At 39.2% G+C, this 16,131-nt stretch overlaps 1 protein-coding gene across 1 annotated transcript in view; it reads right to left on the reverse strand.

The window, feature by feature from the left end:
* SLC35D1 (solute carrier family 35 member D1) overlaps nucleotides 1–15,549 on the reverse strand; it is a 58,120-nt gene extending 42,571 nt beyond the window's left edge. Inside the window, exons 1-8 of the mRNA XM_003921445.3 lie at nucleotides 14,953–15,549; nucleotides 14,100–14,133; nucleotides 13,916–14,002; nucleotides 13,173–13,240; nucleotides 11,613–11,684; nucleotides 10,931–10,999; nucleotides 8,726–8,828; nucleotides 3,747–3,839 (exon numbers count right to left, since the gene is read on the reverse strand). Coding sequence (XP_003921494.1) covers nucleotides 3,747–3,839; nucleotides 8,726–8,828; nucleotides 10,931–10,999; nucleotides 11,613–11,684; nucleotides 13,173–13,240; nucleotides 13,916–14,002; nucleotides 14,100–14,133; nucleotides 14,953–15,155 — 729 coding nt within the window. The 5' untranslated portion in view covers nucleotides 15,156–15,549. The remainder of the gene's footprint in view (nucleotides 1–3,746; nucleotides 3,840–8,725; nucleotides 8,829–10,930; nucleotides 11,000–11,612; nucleotides 11,685–13,172; nucleotides 13,241–13,915; nucleotides 14,003–14,099; nucleotides 14,134–14,952) is intronic.
* Between the last annotated feature and the right edge of the window lie 582 nt (nucleotides 15,550–16,131).

Consider the following 16,131-nt stretch of genomic DNA (forward strand, 5'->3'; position numbering starts at 1 on the left):
GAGGTAGCAACTACCAAGTTTAAGCACAATCTGTACCGATGCTTTCAAAAGTCATTGGTCAAGTGATGTCTACTCTGTCTTTATCTATGTTAACTAAGTATCTTTTATTAACAATAAGCTAGTTTTTGCATGAGGCATAGTTTTTTAAAAAATGTTTTAAAGTTAGAAGATATATGTTTTTACATTAGGACAAATACCTAATGTAGGTGACAGGGGGATGGAGACAGCAAACCACCATGGCATGTGTATACCTATGTAACAATCCTGCAAGATCTGCACATGTACCCCAGAACTTAAAGTATAATAAATAAATAAATAAATTTAAATAAAAGAGGATATATCTTTAAAACTAAGTGCTGAATAATATTTATTTGTTCTTTGGTTTCTGGTAAACTCAGAACTTTAGAGAACCTTGAATAAACTTTAAACATATATTTTCACACACATACACAAGCGCACGCGTGCACACACACACAGAGTTTGGTTTCTCAATATGCTTTGCCAAGACCTTGAATTATGTGCTCACTGGAATGAGTTTTTCAGCTGGAACTTGCCTTTAAATTTTTACGGTATTATAATTTTGTTTTTCTCATCCTTGGCCTCCAATTCTTGCTTAAAGGCTATGTCAACCCCATCAACTGCTGTATCCAACTCCTGCCTCTCTGAGGAGCCAAACTTTCAGAGTCTCTTTGTTGGATTCTTGTCCTAACAGAGGGAAGTTTTCCCTCTTCTGCCTACTAAAATTAACAGTGAGACTCTGAGAATAATTTGCATTGATTTTGCTTCAATTTACAATGTGGGTTCAAGACTCTACAACTTTGGATAACAAAAACCTGAGTTATCCTATGTCCCCAGTTATTTTTAAATTTAGGGTTAATCACAGGACAGTAGTCATTAATGAAAGACTTTATCTTGAATCCTCTAATCAAAAAAAAATTTAGAAAGAAGGCTCCCTTCCATTCCTGTTCTAATTACCCTGTTCCCACAATATGCACAAAAATTATTTATTTTATTAGTATCATATATATTTTTCCGGAGTTTCTTTATTTAAATAAGTGAAAAAATTGTGTGTGTGTACGTGTATGTATGTATTCTTATTTTTCTTTTTCACCCAAAAGGTAGAATACCCTATGCACCATTTTGCACTGTGCTTTTTCATTTAACCGTTTATCTTGGAGATCTTTTCATTCAATACATAGAAAGCTTCCATTCAAAGTGGCTCTGGGTCAGGAAAGTCTGCAGTCCAACATATGAGAAGAGTCTATCAGCACTGATTATCAGGAAGCACTGGGCTCATCCCAGCTGTGAGAACAGCTGCCTGTTTCCACAATGACATGGCTTTTACTCCCCGGAAACTCCATCTCAACCCCAGCAATAGCTGTATCTAGAGACTCATTTTATACATGATAAAATAAAGCAAGGTGGGAGAGCAGAAGAGACTTATCCAAAGTCAGATGGTGGTCAGGCACAGAACTGGAGACTGTTAGTTTTCTGCATTCTGAGAGCCCTAAATTCTTCCCACTGTAACACTTATGTCACAAACTTTTTTTTTTTTTTTTTTTTTTTTTTTGAGACAGATTCTTGCATTATGAAGTACAGTGGCACAATCATGGCTCACTGCAGCCTCAACCTCCTAAGCTCAAGTGATCCTCCCACCTCAACCTCCCCAGTAACTAGGATTACAGATGCACCCAACCATGTCTACTAATTTTTTTTTTTCAATTTTTTGTAGAGATGAGTTTTGCCATGTTGCCCAGTCTAGTCTTGAACTCCTGGGCTCAAGCAATCTGCCCACTTCCCCAAGTGCTGCAATTAAAGGCGGGAGCCACCACACCCAGCCCTTTGTCACAGACTTTTAAGGACTTATCACTACCTGCAGAGTAAATGTCAAATTATTTTGTCTAGCAAAATAAGGGTGTGGTATGGTGGGAACAGTAATAGCACTAGCGGAGAACTTAAAAATCTAGTTTCTAGTCCTCTCTGGGTCCCAGTTTACCCATCTATGAAATAAAAGCTCGAACCAGCTGCTCTCTAAGGTCTCTTCTAATGTTTCCAAGGTCTTTGACTTCTGTCTTCTAACCATATTGAAGAGTCTGGTCTTTGCAGTTGTGCCTGTGCTCATGCTGTTAGCTCCAACTACATTTTTCAAGGCCCACTTTGACTTTTCCTGGTATTTGCCTATTCAAAAAAGGCTAAGCACTCTCATCTCAGGACTTGGAATCTGCCCTTCCCTTGACCTAGATTACTCTCCCGGCAAAGGGTCATACAAATTGCTCTTAGTTCATTCAATTCAGTGTCTGCTAAAAGAAACTTTATAAAGATACTTTCCCTAAGCAAATTAATTCTTCCAACTTTCTCACATGCAGATTGGCCTCAAGATTTAGAACCACAGATCACACCACATTCTTGCCCCAAAGCTGGAGAGTGAGCGGTGCTTCTGCTAGTAGTAGCTAGTCTGTTCCAAAGCCCACAGCCTTTGGAGTCAGGCTTGGGTTTAAATCTTGACTCCACTATTCCCCAATAGTATGACACTGGACAAGTTTCTTAGTCTCTCTGAACCTCTCCTTTCACATTAGTAAAACAGGCATAATTAAAACTTTCTTGACTGTTATAAAAACCACATTACATTAAATATATAAAGCAACTAACACATAATAGGGATTCAATAATTGTCATTTTCTTGGGCCACTTTTTTTCATAGTCACAAAACATTTACTCAATACTTTTTATTAGAGAAATAGCTCTGTTTCCTATTTTGATGCCATTTTTAGGCCTGCTGGTAGGTAGGTCACAGTTCATTCCAGATGACCTGTACCAGTTCTTTACAAGAAAGAGATATGATGGGGGAAAAAAGTAGCTTCATAAGCTGTCAATCTCCTGCCTTTGGTTCAAGAACAATTTTATAGTCCAACTGTTCTTAAAAATCTCTTTTATTTTAGCTACCACAGATTTGTAAAAATAATCACTGTAAGTCTTTATAGTCAATTACCAACACACTTATTCTGAAGAAGTTACTAGACAGAGGAATCATTAGAAGGGATCTTGGTACCGAAATTCTTGCCATAACTCTAATTTGCATTTAGTTTGCAGAATGTTGTGAATTCTAACAATATATTATCAATTTGTCTCCTATATGGGCTTGTTTTAGAGAAAAATTCTTCTCTGGATTTATTTTACTACTCTATTCTGTATTTATTTAGCTAGACATTTGCAGAAAATTGGTAAACTACTTTATTAGTTGTTCTTTACATAGTTAAGTCACCATACAATGCTAAATATCTCCTGAGGGGGGAAAAAAAAACAAGTTGGGAGTTAAACCAAGATGACAAATGTACACTAAAACAGAGACCTTCCAGCAATGCCTAGTATTTTGTTTAGGATTTGGAGAATTTTATTATTTCAAGATTTTTGTTTCTCAAGGATAGTTTACTACTATTCCTATTTTGTAGTTTAGCAGAAATGTAAAAATTCCCTTCCTCTATCCTTCCAGCATGTAAGAAAAGGACACTAGCTGGCAAGCAACTATTTTTATGTTGACAGCAGAGCTATTCTGAGTCATCTTAGTACTATCCAATGTTTATGCCAATAAAAGAGGTTAGCATGACATTAGCAATTTAAAGAGTAAACGCTCAGTTTTTGATCACTTAATAAGCGTATTTCTTTTGAACACCACAAAGTCGATCTTTTTATAATAAATAATAATGCAGTTCAACATAAGCCATTAAACCATAATTAAAGAGCCCTACCTTTTGTACATCTCCTGTGAAATACGCAATGGCCAGGGTGGGCAGAATCATGAAGAGCGCATTGTAATAGAGCAGTCCGTATTTTCCCAGCTCCTAGGACAGTAAATAATTAGGTGTTTCATTTGCAGTTGGTTCTAGAAGATACATACAACACTGTACAAAATACCACCCAAGTTACACATACATACACAAACACACACACCTTCCCATACAACATACACAGTAAGTGAGTTAAGTTAGAAGTTTTGCAAACATTAAGAAATAACCTAAACTTTCAAAAGACCAAAAAAAAGCCAACTTACAAAATTTTAAACTTACATGAAATAAATTCCCCAAGTGCATAAGATCAGAGAAATAAAAATGACAACTGGCTGCCTTAAAACAGCAAGTAGAAAAGGTTATTTTGAATGATCTCACACACACACACACACACACACACACACACACACACACACACACAGAGTTATCAAAACATCTCTCTGAAGCCATTCTCTTTCCAGAACTGAATCAAGAGTCACTGAATACGTCTTGGGTTTTTCAGAAGCATAACACAAGTGTCATTTAAAAGAGATGGATGAGGCTAGACATGGTGACTCACACCTGTAATCTTAACACTTTGGGAGGCCAAAGAGAATAGACTGCCTGAGTCCAGGAGTTCGAGACCAGCATGGGCAACATGGTGAAAGACTGTCTCTACAAAAAATACAAAAACAGCTGAGCACAATGGCCCATGCCTGAGTTAAGACAGAAGTTTTGCAAACAACCCGAACTTAATCCCAGCACTTTGGGAGGCTGAGGCAGGTGGATCACCTGAGATCAGGAGTTCAAGACCAGCCTGGCCAACATAGTGAAACCCCATCTCTACAAAAATACAAAAATTAGCCAGGTATGATGGCAGGTGCCTGCAATCCCAGCTACTTGGGAGGTTGAGGAGAGAATCGCTTGAACTTGGAAGGTGGAGGTTGCAATGGGCTGAGATCCCACCATTGCACCCCAGCCTGGGTGACAGAACGAGACTCCGTCTCCCCCCACCACAAAAAAAAAAAAAAAAACCTAGCCAAGCATGGTGGCACGTGCCTGTAAATCCCATCTACTGGGGAAGCTGATGTGGGTGAATCACTTGAGCCTGGGAGATAAAGGCTGTGGTGAGCCAAGATCAAGATCATGCCACTGTACTCTAGCCCGGGTGATAGACAAAGAACCTATATTAAAAAAAAAAAAATTGCCAGGAATGGTGATGTGCACCTGTAGTCCCAGCTACTCAGGAGACTGTGGTGGGAGCCTGCCTTGAATCCAGGAATCCGAGAGAGGCTTCAGTGAGCTCTGATTGTGCCACTGTATTACTGCTTGGGCAACAGAGCAAGACCCTGGCTCAAAAACAAAACAAACAAAAAGCACAAAGAAAACAAACAAAAAAAGATGGACAGATTCAGGCACACAGACTCAGGCCTAAACCAATACCAACGGACAGCACTTCTCAGTGAAGCATTTCCAAAAATGTGTACATGTAGTACAATGAAGATTAAGATTACTATAACTACAACTCCCAGAACACAATGTGACTCATTGTGCCCTTGGCTAAAGGACAACACACATCTTCAAACACAGGGAGCCTATAAGAACTCTGAGTCCACCTTTGATTCACATACTTCTGGGACATTCAGCAGGAAGGAGTCTCCTGAAAAAGCCAGCCAGGGTTTGAGGGGTGGGACGCGGGGACAGTGAGGAAATGGTAAGGATCGGGGCACAACACTTGCCTAGCTCCTGTGGTTGAAAGATTACGCACTGTTGAGAAAAGTCGAATTGCCTTCTCAAAAGCCGCACTGAAAAATTGGAAATAAATACCCAACAACAGAAAACTAGCTGATTAGACTGGGTGCAGTGGCTCATGCCTGTCATCCCAGGACTTAGGGAGGCCGAGGCTGGCAGATCGCCTGAGGTCAGGAATTTGAGACCAGCCTGGCCAACACAGAGAAACCCTGTCTGTACTAAAAATACAAAAATTAGCCAGGTATGGTGGCGTATACCTATCATCCTAGCTATCTGAGGCTCCAGTACAAGAATAACTTGAACCTAGAAGAGAGAGGTTGCAATGAGCTGAGACTGTGCCACTACATTCCAGCCTGGGCAACAGAGTGAGACTCTATCTCAAAAAAAAAAGTGAAAGAAAACTAGCTGATTAGATGATTAGACTGTAACACAGCTGTACGTTGAAACATTACATAGCCACTAAAAATGTTTAATGATGTTGACTGACTTAAAAAGGTATTCAAGAAATGGTACAAGTGAAAAATACAAGTTAGAAAACGTAACATCCCTCTTTTGCTTAAAATTTTAACATACATGTAAGCATCCACGCACGTACACACACACACACACACGTACAAAATAAAGGATATCCACCAAAACAGTGCTTCTCACTTGATGATAGCATTAAGGGAGATTTCTGTTTTCTCCCTCTCGCTTATCCATGTTTTCTACTACTTCCATCATAAACATGCATCATTTTACATAATATTTTAAAGTTAAAAAGTTTTTAATTCAATAGCTGCATTCAGGTCTAAAATGCAGCACAAAACCTTGATGCCATATGACTCATACTCAACGGACCATGATTGTAAGCAGTCCCAATATTATCAGTAATAAACCCCTGACTGGCTGCCCTGCCTATGGAGTAGCCATTCTTTTTCTTTACTTCGAAAAAACAAAAACAAAAACAAAACGAAACAAAACCTATAAAAGCACCTCAGCATGGCCATACTGCCTTATTACCTCTGGGATAAACCAAGTAACTTATCGCTTATGTTCACCACAAGCATCAGTATAAAGGTGTGCCTCATACATATGGCAGCAAGAAAAAAGCCATACTGCAACAACCTTTGGCACCCAGTCAGCCACAGGCATGAGCGTTATCCAGGAAGTAGAGGATGTGCATGGAGGCACGTATACACACAGATACACATCATGCAGTAACTGACACATGGCAAAAACTTAAATGCCAAAACTTGTTTTTCTTTATACATTGAACTGTTTTGAATATCGTTCTCCCTGCCTACTTAAAGAAAGTACACTGGCTAAAACTAGATTTAGGGCATCATCATAAACATGTATTATTACGTCTTATGATACATTGTTATGCATCATAAGTCTGTATTGTTATGTTTACATATTATGTTCTTATTCAGCTGTTTAATAGACCCTACATCTTTTTTTTTCTTCAGTATTTCTGTCTTTTACAATCCGTTTCCCTTGTTAGCTGACCTTTTACACAGCTGGTAAACCTGTCTGTCTCTAAATAGAATTCTACCTTCTAGTTTGTTGCTTCTAAGATATGAGCTATGAGAAGTAATCAATGAACTTAAAAGTTCTAATACAAAAAAGTCATAGTCATTTCTAAGTAAGAAACTGAAGGGGTCTCCTAGGAATAAAATACTCAGAAACTTTCTTGACTTTTTCTAGGTTCTAGGATGTACTGTAGATTGTACTATCTAATATGGTAGCCACTAGCATCATGTAGCTATTTCGATTTAATTATAATCACATAAAACTACTGATTTCAGTTTCTCAGTTATTTTCAAGTGCTCAAGAGCCATGCATGGGTAATGACCAGTTAACAGAAAGCAGAAATATAAATTTCCAACATCACAGAAAATTCTATTGAAGAGTGTTCTTTTAGACAACTGAAGCTGCTGCACAAATAAAATGTCATTAATTGTATCCATTTTCCAAAGCAGTAAATGGGCTGAAGTAAAAGAGTAAGAACAATCACTAACTGCTACCTTTTCTCTAGCTATTTTAAAAAGATAAAAATTCTTACTAGTAACTTCCAATAAATGCAACCATCATACAGATTCATCAAAGCAAATAAATGGAGGCTAAGAAATGTATATTTAAAGAAAATGGGTTGGAAACAAATCAACACTGTCATTGGTTCTTCAAGTCTATTCCAAAAAAACTGTATGAAAATAATAAACTTACTGGGATAGATATTCAGTCTATACTTCTTTTCTGGAGGAGCAGGCAAAGCCCCTGGCCAAGGCAAGGTCAATTCAATACTAATAGTACTATCAAGCAGGTAGGACACTGGTATTTATTTATTATCTAAGCTTCCAAAAAGGAGCTTACGTAGTTTCAGAAATACTCTACACATAATAGAAAAGACTAAAAACTAAGCAGTTAAAGTCATCTGACTGAAGAGAAAATATGGGTAGAAAAGTAAGATAAAGTCATGGTCAGTGACAAGATTTAATTATGAGATTAAAAAAAACAACCAGCTGCTCAGGAAAAACTATGGTGACATCTAAGATAAATATCTCATATGGGTCTTCGTATAGAATACATTACGATATCAAGGACAATTCCTTCAATTAGCAACCCTAGGATATATAAAGCTGAGGTCTATTTAGTTGTTTCTTACAGTAATGTAATCTTATAACATAATGTTGCAAAAGCAATGTGATTCAAATACTCAGCTTTCTGATAATCTGGCTTGATCTGAAAATAAAATGTAATGTGTCTATATTTAAAGTACATAGTAAACAAACAATATCTGGTAAAGCCTAGGCCAGGAAATTCAGTGTTACCTCTGAGAGAGATACCAATGCTCCCTAAAGTTTCCCATTATTTACAGGGCAAATACACAAAGGCCATCTTTGTTTTGCCTCCCAGGTCCCCCAGAAAGTCCTCTAGGATACAGTCATGAACATTTAAAGACGCTTCAGTGAACACTCCTTACTTTTCCTACACCACAAGAAATATTCATGCAATCCCAGAAAAGCCAGGAATAAAACCTAACTGCAAATTAATTAATTTAAAAAATAGTTTCTTATATGAATACCAAAGTATAGGAATTTCACCCTCAGAGGGCCACTATGTCTTTCTCATCCTTGGTAAGCCTTTATTCCCCACTTTTTCTCTGATGAATTGACATTCCCAACATCAGTATACATCTGTTAAAGGAGATTTAGATTGCTACTTACTTTTGAATCTAATTTTTGTTTTACATATGCACCATTTGCTGCTGTCAGGACATCGTTTATTAGAATAAAAACATATCCTTCCAGATCAAATGCCAAGTCAGAGCTGCAAAACATAAGCAACACTTTAAGAACAACTTACATTTAAAGAACATGCATTTGATTTTAAATAGGTATGAACTAAAGTATTTACAAAAACATATTCTCAACTAGGGACGTGAATATTAGGCATTTTTATCAGCTACTAGTATTTCTTGATTTCTGGTCAGTTTGTAATTTTACCTCCATAAGGGATTCCTCAGAAATAAGAGGCATGAACATTTAAACACATAATTAGCAACAATCAATCATGTCATTTAATAGCACACTGCTCTGCACTAAAAGCCAGAGATGATAACAAGCACCAAATTTATCATTAAGTACTTCTGTGAAGCAGGCAGAAGGCATCAGAGCTCAATTTCATAGACAAGGAAACCAAAAGGACAAGCCTGTTAACAAGTCATTTTCTCAAGGTCTACACAAAAGGTAGGACTATGTTGCACAGGTAGTTGGGCCCCCGGGTGGAATTTCTGATGTGTGGATCATGGTTAGTTCTGAGATCAAGCTAGTAACAGTGTCTAAGCACACAGCAGGAACTCAAACACTTAAATAATTGCTCAATGAACCTGTGAAGTGTAACTAGAGGGTTTAAAGAAACTGAAAATTTCTGGAACTTAGAGTACAGGCACAAGATAACAATTTAGTAAATTAAACAGAATAAATGAAAATCTGAGAAAAGTATGCCTTCAGCATACTTCAGCACCCTAGCTAAAATAGTGGGTCCACAGTCTATGATTTTGCAGAGATAACTGTATAGGAACCAAGACTTCTAATGAGTTCTATGCCACTGCAATTTTAGGCAGGACTAACTTAATGCACAATCCTTACCCCAAGCAGTCTAACAACCCTCTGACTGACTTCAGAGGTCTGAGTTCCCTTCCTCCCAGTATGTTTTCCACGTCAAAGGGTCCAACTATTTAAGACTGGTCCAGATAGCAATCCACTTCAGAAGTTTCTTGTAGACCCAAGTAAGCACTGAGGAACCCCTGTTGTTTGGTACAATTTTGGATCCCATCAGCTTCAAGGAAATGTTTCAAAGACTAGCAGGGCACCTCCAGAAGAAAGGTAGGAGAGTAGTACAGAATTTTTCTCCAAGAAGGCAATATGACATAGAAGGAAAAGCAGTTAGCTCTATAGCCAATTTCTAGTAACCAATTATGCTACCCTCTTTTTTTTTTCAGGATGATATTTTACTTAGAGATTGAACTTACGAAATAGGACTAGACTGATAATATTTTCCTCCACCTATACTATGGGAATGTGATGAAGGTAAATCAAGAAGGTAAATCCAATCTTGGATGAAAAACATGTATCTGGCAGAATGTGTGGCACTAACAAATACATATATGCATGCCCTGGGCTGATTAAAATGTTGCAGAAGACTTCTAGCAATCATTATAATTTTTTTGGTCTGTGGTTATACATTTTCCTCATGTACTTTAAAACTAAAACTTGAGGAAAATGAAAAAAGCTTTAATAACCCAACAGAATTTCTAAGTTATGGCATTTGTGATGTATCTTGAGTAAGGCCAATTAAAGCAATGCTATCATTCGTTATTTGAAAAGGCAAATGTTTCACAATCATTTTCCTCACTTCACAGAAGAAGAGACATGCTTTTCTTCATCAGTATGCAAAATTAAGAAATGTCACATGGCTTATAAAAATACATAGGCTCTGAAGAAAGCCACACATTCAAACTTCAGCTCTGCCATTTATTAGCTCTGTGACCTTGAACAAGATATTGAATTAAGTTTTAGTTTCCTCAACTATAAAATAGAAAAATTATACCCATACCTCTCAGAGGTATTAAGAAGAATACATAATAAGATGTGTAAAATGCCAAACATATCGTGTGGTACATGGTCTGTGCTCAGTAAAACGACAGTAACAAATTCTAAATACATCAATTTAACTTTCAACAATCCTAAAAATCTTATTTTTGCCTAACTTTATCTTAATACGGCCAAAAAGATTTAACTTATTCAAGAGTCTTTTAGATGCTTTTCAAAGACATAATTCCTATTTAGGCTATAAAAAATTGTTATTACTAAGTATTGATAATAATTATTGACAATTTATAATGTGCTATTCATAGGCCCACATCTTACCTGGCAGCTACAAAGGCTCCAATAATCATTGCAAATACAGTCATTTTAATACCCCAAGAAAAAGTCTTCCTACAAAATAAAACATTTTAAAATAACATGTGACTTTATTCACACAGACTCATTTTACAACAGAAGCAAAAAATGTGATATGCTTTCTCAAAATCTATAAACAATCATATTTTACACATTTCTGAGAAACTGGATATTTAAAAGAACACCTTTGATGAAGTAAAAATTCATTTTTACTTCATTATAGTGGTTATATAAGTTCCGATAACCATTTTTAAAATTTTCACCATTTGTTATTATTAGTGAGTTTTAATTTTTGTAAATCAGAATTTCTTTAAATAGAAAAATGTCACATACACTTGTAGTAAAAGGAGCTAAGACATGAATGCTATTTAAAATCTATACCTATGATTCTGATCCAGCCTCTCCCAGTGGCAGCAGTAGGTACAGAAATCCTAGAAAGTAAATCTCATGTTTGATAGGTTTTCAACTCCAATTCATGACCTTCCTGACTATCACTCCTACAAACTATCAATTCCAGCAGCCAAAATAGAGGGTTGCTTTAACTTCTCAAAAGTTAAGGTAGGAACAAGACAAATAATTTAATATCTCACATATGCTGAGCACCTTGCAATATAATTTAAATAACAGATATATTAGAAACTTAGCTCACTTGAGTAAAACTCCCTCAGCAAACATTGTAAACAGGATGGAGAACCTCCTCAGAACTGTAAACATTGGCAGGCTGGAAAACAAAAAGATAATTAGATAAAATAAAATTTTAAATTTCTTTTAAACGAAGATTTTCCAAATTGGTAGTTAAAATATTGCTATTCTTCCATTACGGAAATTCCATACTGATTAATATATGATCAAACCCTTACTTCTCTCTAGACACAATTCCTACTTGAAAGCCTAAAAGAGTTGCTTTTTAAAAACTACTAGAAGTGCGAAACATTAAATTAACTTCAAAACTTCATTTTATTCTGCTAATTATGCATATACTCTATGCTGTAAACATGTTAGTTGTTAATAGCAAACGGCTTCCTTCTCATTTTTTTCACTAGTCTGACCTCCCTCCCACTCCCTAGACCACCCAAAAAACATCTACGAAAATCTTATCCCATGAAATGCTTTGACTGTCCTTTTGTGGATGTAATTTTGTCTTCATCTAAACTCCCAGAGCATTTTGATTGTCCTAGTCAAACAGACAGCCTCTTGCAATGCAGTTATTTCTGAATATATCTTATCTCACTCCAAACTGCCTTATACTCAGCTGGCAATCAAAGATAGGTATGAATGAATGGTTGGATGACATGGATTAAAGAAAAGCAAACTCTACATGAGAAGCACTTTGTAGAAGGCCTGCATTTCTCTCCTAGTGGGTAATGAAACGGAAAAGGATGTCCCACTCATGATAAATGTGTCTTCCTTGGAATCTTCAGAGATATCATCTTGGTCATTCTGTCAGGTTTCTTGGGTTTAAAAAAAGGAAGAAATAAAAAACACCTCAACCTGATCCTCAGAAATCTCTCCATTCTGTTTTACAATCCCAGGGTTTTAGCTTGTGTGGTAGTGATGAAGCCACTGCATTTCTGTTAAATGGTTTCTCTATTTGTGTCGTTTTAATACAGTACACACCACAGTAAGAGCAGAAGCCAGAAACAGGAAGGTAGACCAGTTGGAAGAAAAAATAGTGTTACCATGGAGTAGAGAGCTATTGCTTCTTTCTGAAAATAAGTATGTTGCCTCTACAGTTACATGCGATGGGTAAGATTTAGTAATATTTTTATTAGGGTTCTATCTGATGTTACTTTACTTCACATTAAAAGATAAAAAATTGCTAAAGTTATTATCCCTACCCTCTGATTTTGCAGCGTGGAAACTGCCTAAGAAAATTATGAACTATATTAAAGAACTGAAATCTCAGAAGCCTAGTATATATGTATCTTTGCTATTGTAGCTCTAGAAAAATAATAAAAATCTCCTATCATAGCATTTTGTAACATTTTAAGACTTCTAACATCAAAATGAGCAGGAAAAAAACCTCCTCTTTCTCTTCTACGAAAAGAATGTAAACCTTTGGCACCACCTTCATTATTTAGTAGTAACAGAAGCTCTCTGGTCTTTTCACTTTTTTCCAGAATCTATAACGTGTTAAATATTTGACATTCAAGTACAATTTTAAGAATACATTATATTAGTCTCACTAGTAAAATAAAGTTATCCATACTTCAGTTTCTTTGTGCTGAACAGTCCCGTGATTTGGTTCCCAAAATATAGTAGAGGTAGTGGAAACGTCTAGAAAATTTAAAAAGGGATAACAAAACTCAATAATAAAGGCAGCTAAAACAAGGTCCTTTCAAACAGAAACAATTTTGTTTATATGATCAAAATTTTTTCCACTTAAAACATAAGATTAGTTCTCATACACAATTTTGACCCCCAAACACCCAAACAACACTTATGCTTGGATAAACATCATTATGGCAGAAAGAAAGGGAGGAAGGCGGGCAGAGAAGGCAGAAATATGAATATGATCAACGTGAGAAAGAAACATCATTTGCTGTAAATATGATAATGTATTAGAGCCCATGGCTCTCATGTCAGCAGAAAAAGTAAAGGCATTTCATCTTCACTTGGAGTCAAGCAGAGGCAGAAGAATATAAAACAAACCCAAAGAATAATGAATGCAGGATAAATTGGCTAGATTAGATGGATAGAGAAACTGCGAAACTGTTGTACTTTCAACAAGTGCCATTAATTAAAAACAGAAGACTATTCCTAGATTTTTTTTCTCTTAAGTTTAAACAAATTGTAGGCCTTCTTTGACACCTATTACTACATTTATTCTTTACATTCATTATAACCATTCCAGACTGGGTGATATTGAGGCTGCAATTTTTAAATATGCAAGGTACAGATAAAATATATTGATATATAGTGACTTCATTTCATATTGTTTTTTTCTTTTACCTTTCGAGGTACATTTCTGTCAAGGTCAGGAAACTTGACTACTCTGAGAGCCTTTCCCACCCAAAGAACTGCCACTGTGGCCACCATCTGTAAACAGAGAACACAGATTCACTGTTCTACACATAAAGACACACACAGAAGTTCTAAAAACATAAACCACGTAATGGTGAGAATTCCAACTAACCTGGCCAAGTCCAACACATAGTGACGAGGGAAATCTACAAAAACGGCAAAGAAAAAACAAGGTCAGAACAAACCTAACTTAGCTCCGTGAATACCATTTGCACATCGGCAACATTAATAAGGCATTCCGATACAAGCCACACCAACGTCTGCCTCTAAATCAAATAAAAATCTTGGGAGAAAACTCCCTGCCGGTTGGTTGTCAGGCCACCCCGCTGAAGTTGTAGCCTCGGGCGGCCGCTTGTCACATCTTGTCCGAGTCTACAATTTCAGTCGGCTGCCTGCAAAGGATTTCTCAAGATACAGATCTCTCCAACGGTTTCACACACCTTTAAAAAAAAAAACACATACAAATCAACTTCTGCCTCTCGGTCCCAGTGACATCAAGGAAATAATTGTCCGCGAGGGTGAGGATGTGCACGTCCCTGGAGGCTGTCAGCGGGTGCAGGGGACACTGAAGCCCCGGGTCCCCGTCCAGGCTGCGGAGGAGGGAGGCTTCCCTAGCTCTCCTCCCTGCTCGGCAGACGTAGGGGCTCAAATGTCACCAAGCGAGCCACTTTGTAGCATCGCTCTGAAAGGCGGGGTTTTTGAGGCGCTGCACCGAAGGCACGGGAGGCGAGCCCCGAACGCGCCGGGCCGGCCGGAGCTTCGCGCGGGGTGCAGTCCCCTGCCCCAGGCCCGCGCGCACAGCCGGCTCCGCAGCCCGGGCAGCGCGCGTCTGCCGCCCGCCCTCCCCAGCTCCCGCCCAACTTTGTTCGGCTTTAACTTTGGCAGTCAAAGTCCAGGGAACCGGCGCCCAGCCACCGCCGCCCGCTCCTCCTCCGCGGCCTCGGCCGCCGCCGCCTCGGCCCTACCTGTAATTGGTGAGCACGCTCTTGTTGACCACCACGATCAGGAAGGAGCTCACGCCGTAAAAGCCGGCGGCCAGCAGCTTCAGAAACACGGTCAGCGTTTCGGCCGACGCCATCCCCAGCTCCTCCTCATCTCGGAGTGTGGAGGATTTCGCGGGGGCTTCTCCTTTAACCCGAGCATGCTGACGTCTATGAACTTCCGCCATGGCTGCCGCTGCGGCGCGGGCCTGGCGGCGGGGCCTACCGGCGCGGGGGCCTGCAGCGGCGGCTCCCAGGGGACTCCAGGAGTCGGGGACCAGGGACTAAGCCACCTGCGCGCTCGCCGCCTCGGCTCCCCGCTCGGCCGCCGCCGGTCCCCGCCCAGGGGCAGGGACGCCGGGGTTCACACCCCTGGAGACTTTGCTCGGGCATTGTGCAACGCAGGGTCAGAGGGTAGGGCCGTGCCAAGCTTAGCCCGGGCAGGGGTTGGAGAGAGCCTGAAGAAGGGGGAGCGGCAACCCCCAACCCCTCACACCCCCAGCCCGAGGCGGACAACGGGAAGCCAGGGGAACTACACCGGGACACCAGAGCGCCGAGCGGCCAACCACCGAAGCCGGGTGAGTCACCCTGCGCCTGCGCACGAGCAAGCGCCGGGTCTCTCCGCGGGGCGCGCACCTGGAGTGAGGGGTGGGAGGTGTCGGGTGGCCGAGGGGCTGGAAGGCCGTATTCTCCAGATAACTGCCGCAACATAAGTGCAGACTCTCCTCCCCTCTGTTACAGGTGGCCTGCCAAGTAGTTACAGTACACTGCGTCTAGACTAATTTTGAACGCTCTTTTAGTCTCTCTTGGAGAGGATCAAAACCCTTCAAAAGTATCAGATGTGGATCAACAGTAAACACTTAACAGAAATTTAATTCTGCAGTGCCTCAAGCTTCTTACACTTTCTGATCCCAGAAAACACCAAATAATACTTCCTTTTCAAATCAAGTTTTGTTTGTTGTTTTAAGAAAAATGTTGACATATCCCAAAAAGTAGCAGGATAATTAAGCAGCTTGGGAATTGGTGAAAGCACAAGGTGTTTGGAGCCTAAAAGACTTTATTTCCAATTGTAGGATTCACAGAAATGACACCTCCCCCTGCCCGCCACACACACACACACACACACACACACACACACACACACTCTCTCCTTATTGTGTGCCT

This window comes from Saimiri boliviensis, chromosome 11 (genome assembly GCF_048565385.1).
Source record: "Saimiri boliviensis isolate mSaiBol1 chromosome 11, mSaiBol1.pri, whole genome shotgun sequence".
In the NCBI taxonomy this organism is placed as follows: domain Eukaryota; kingdom Metazoa; phylum Chordata; class Mammalia; order Primates; family Cebidae; genus Saimiri; species Saimiri boliviensis.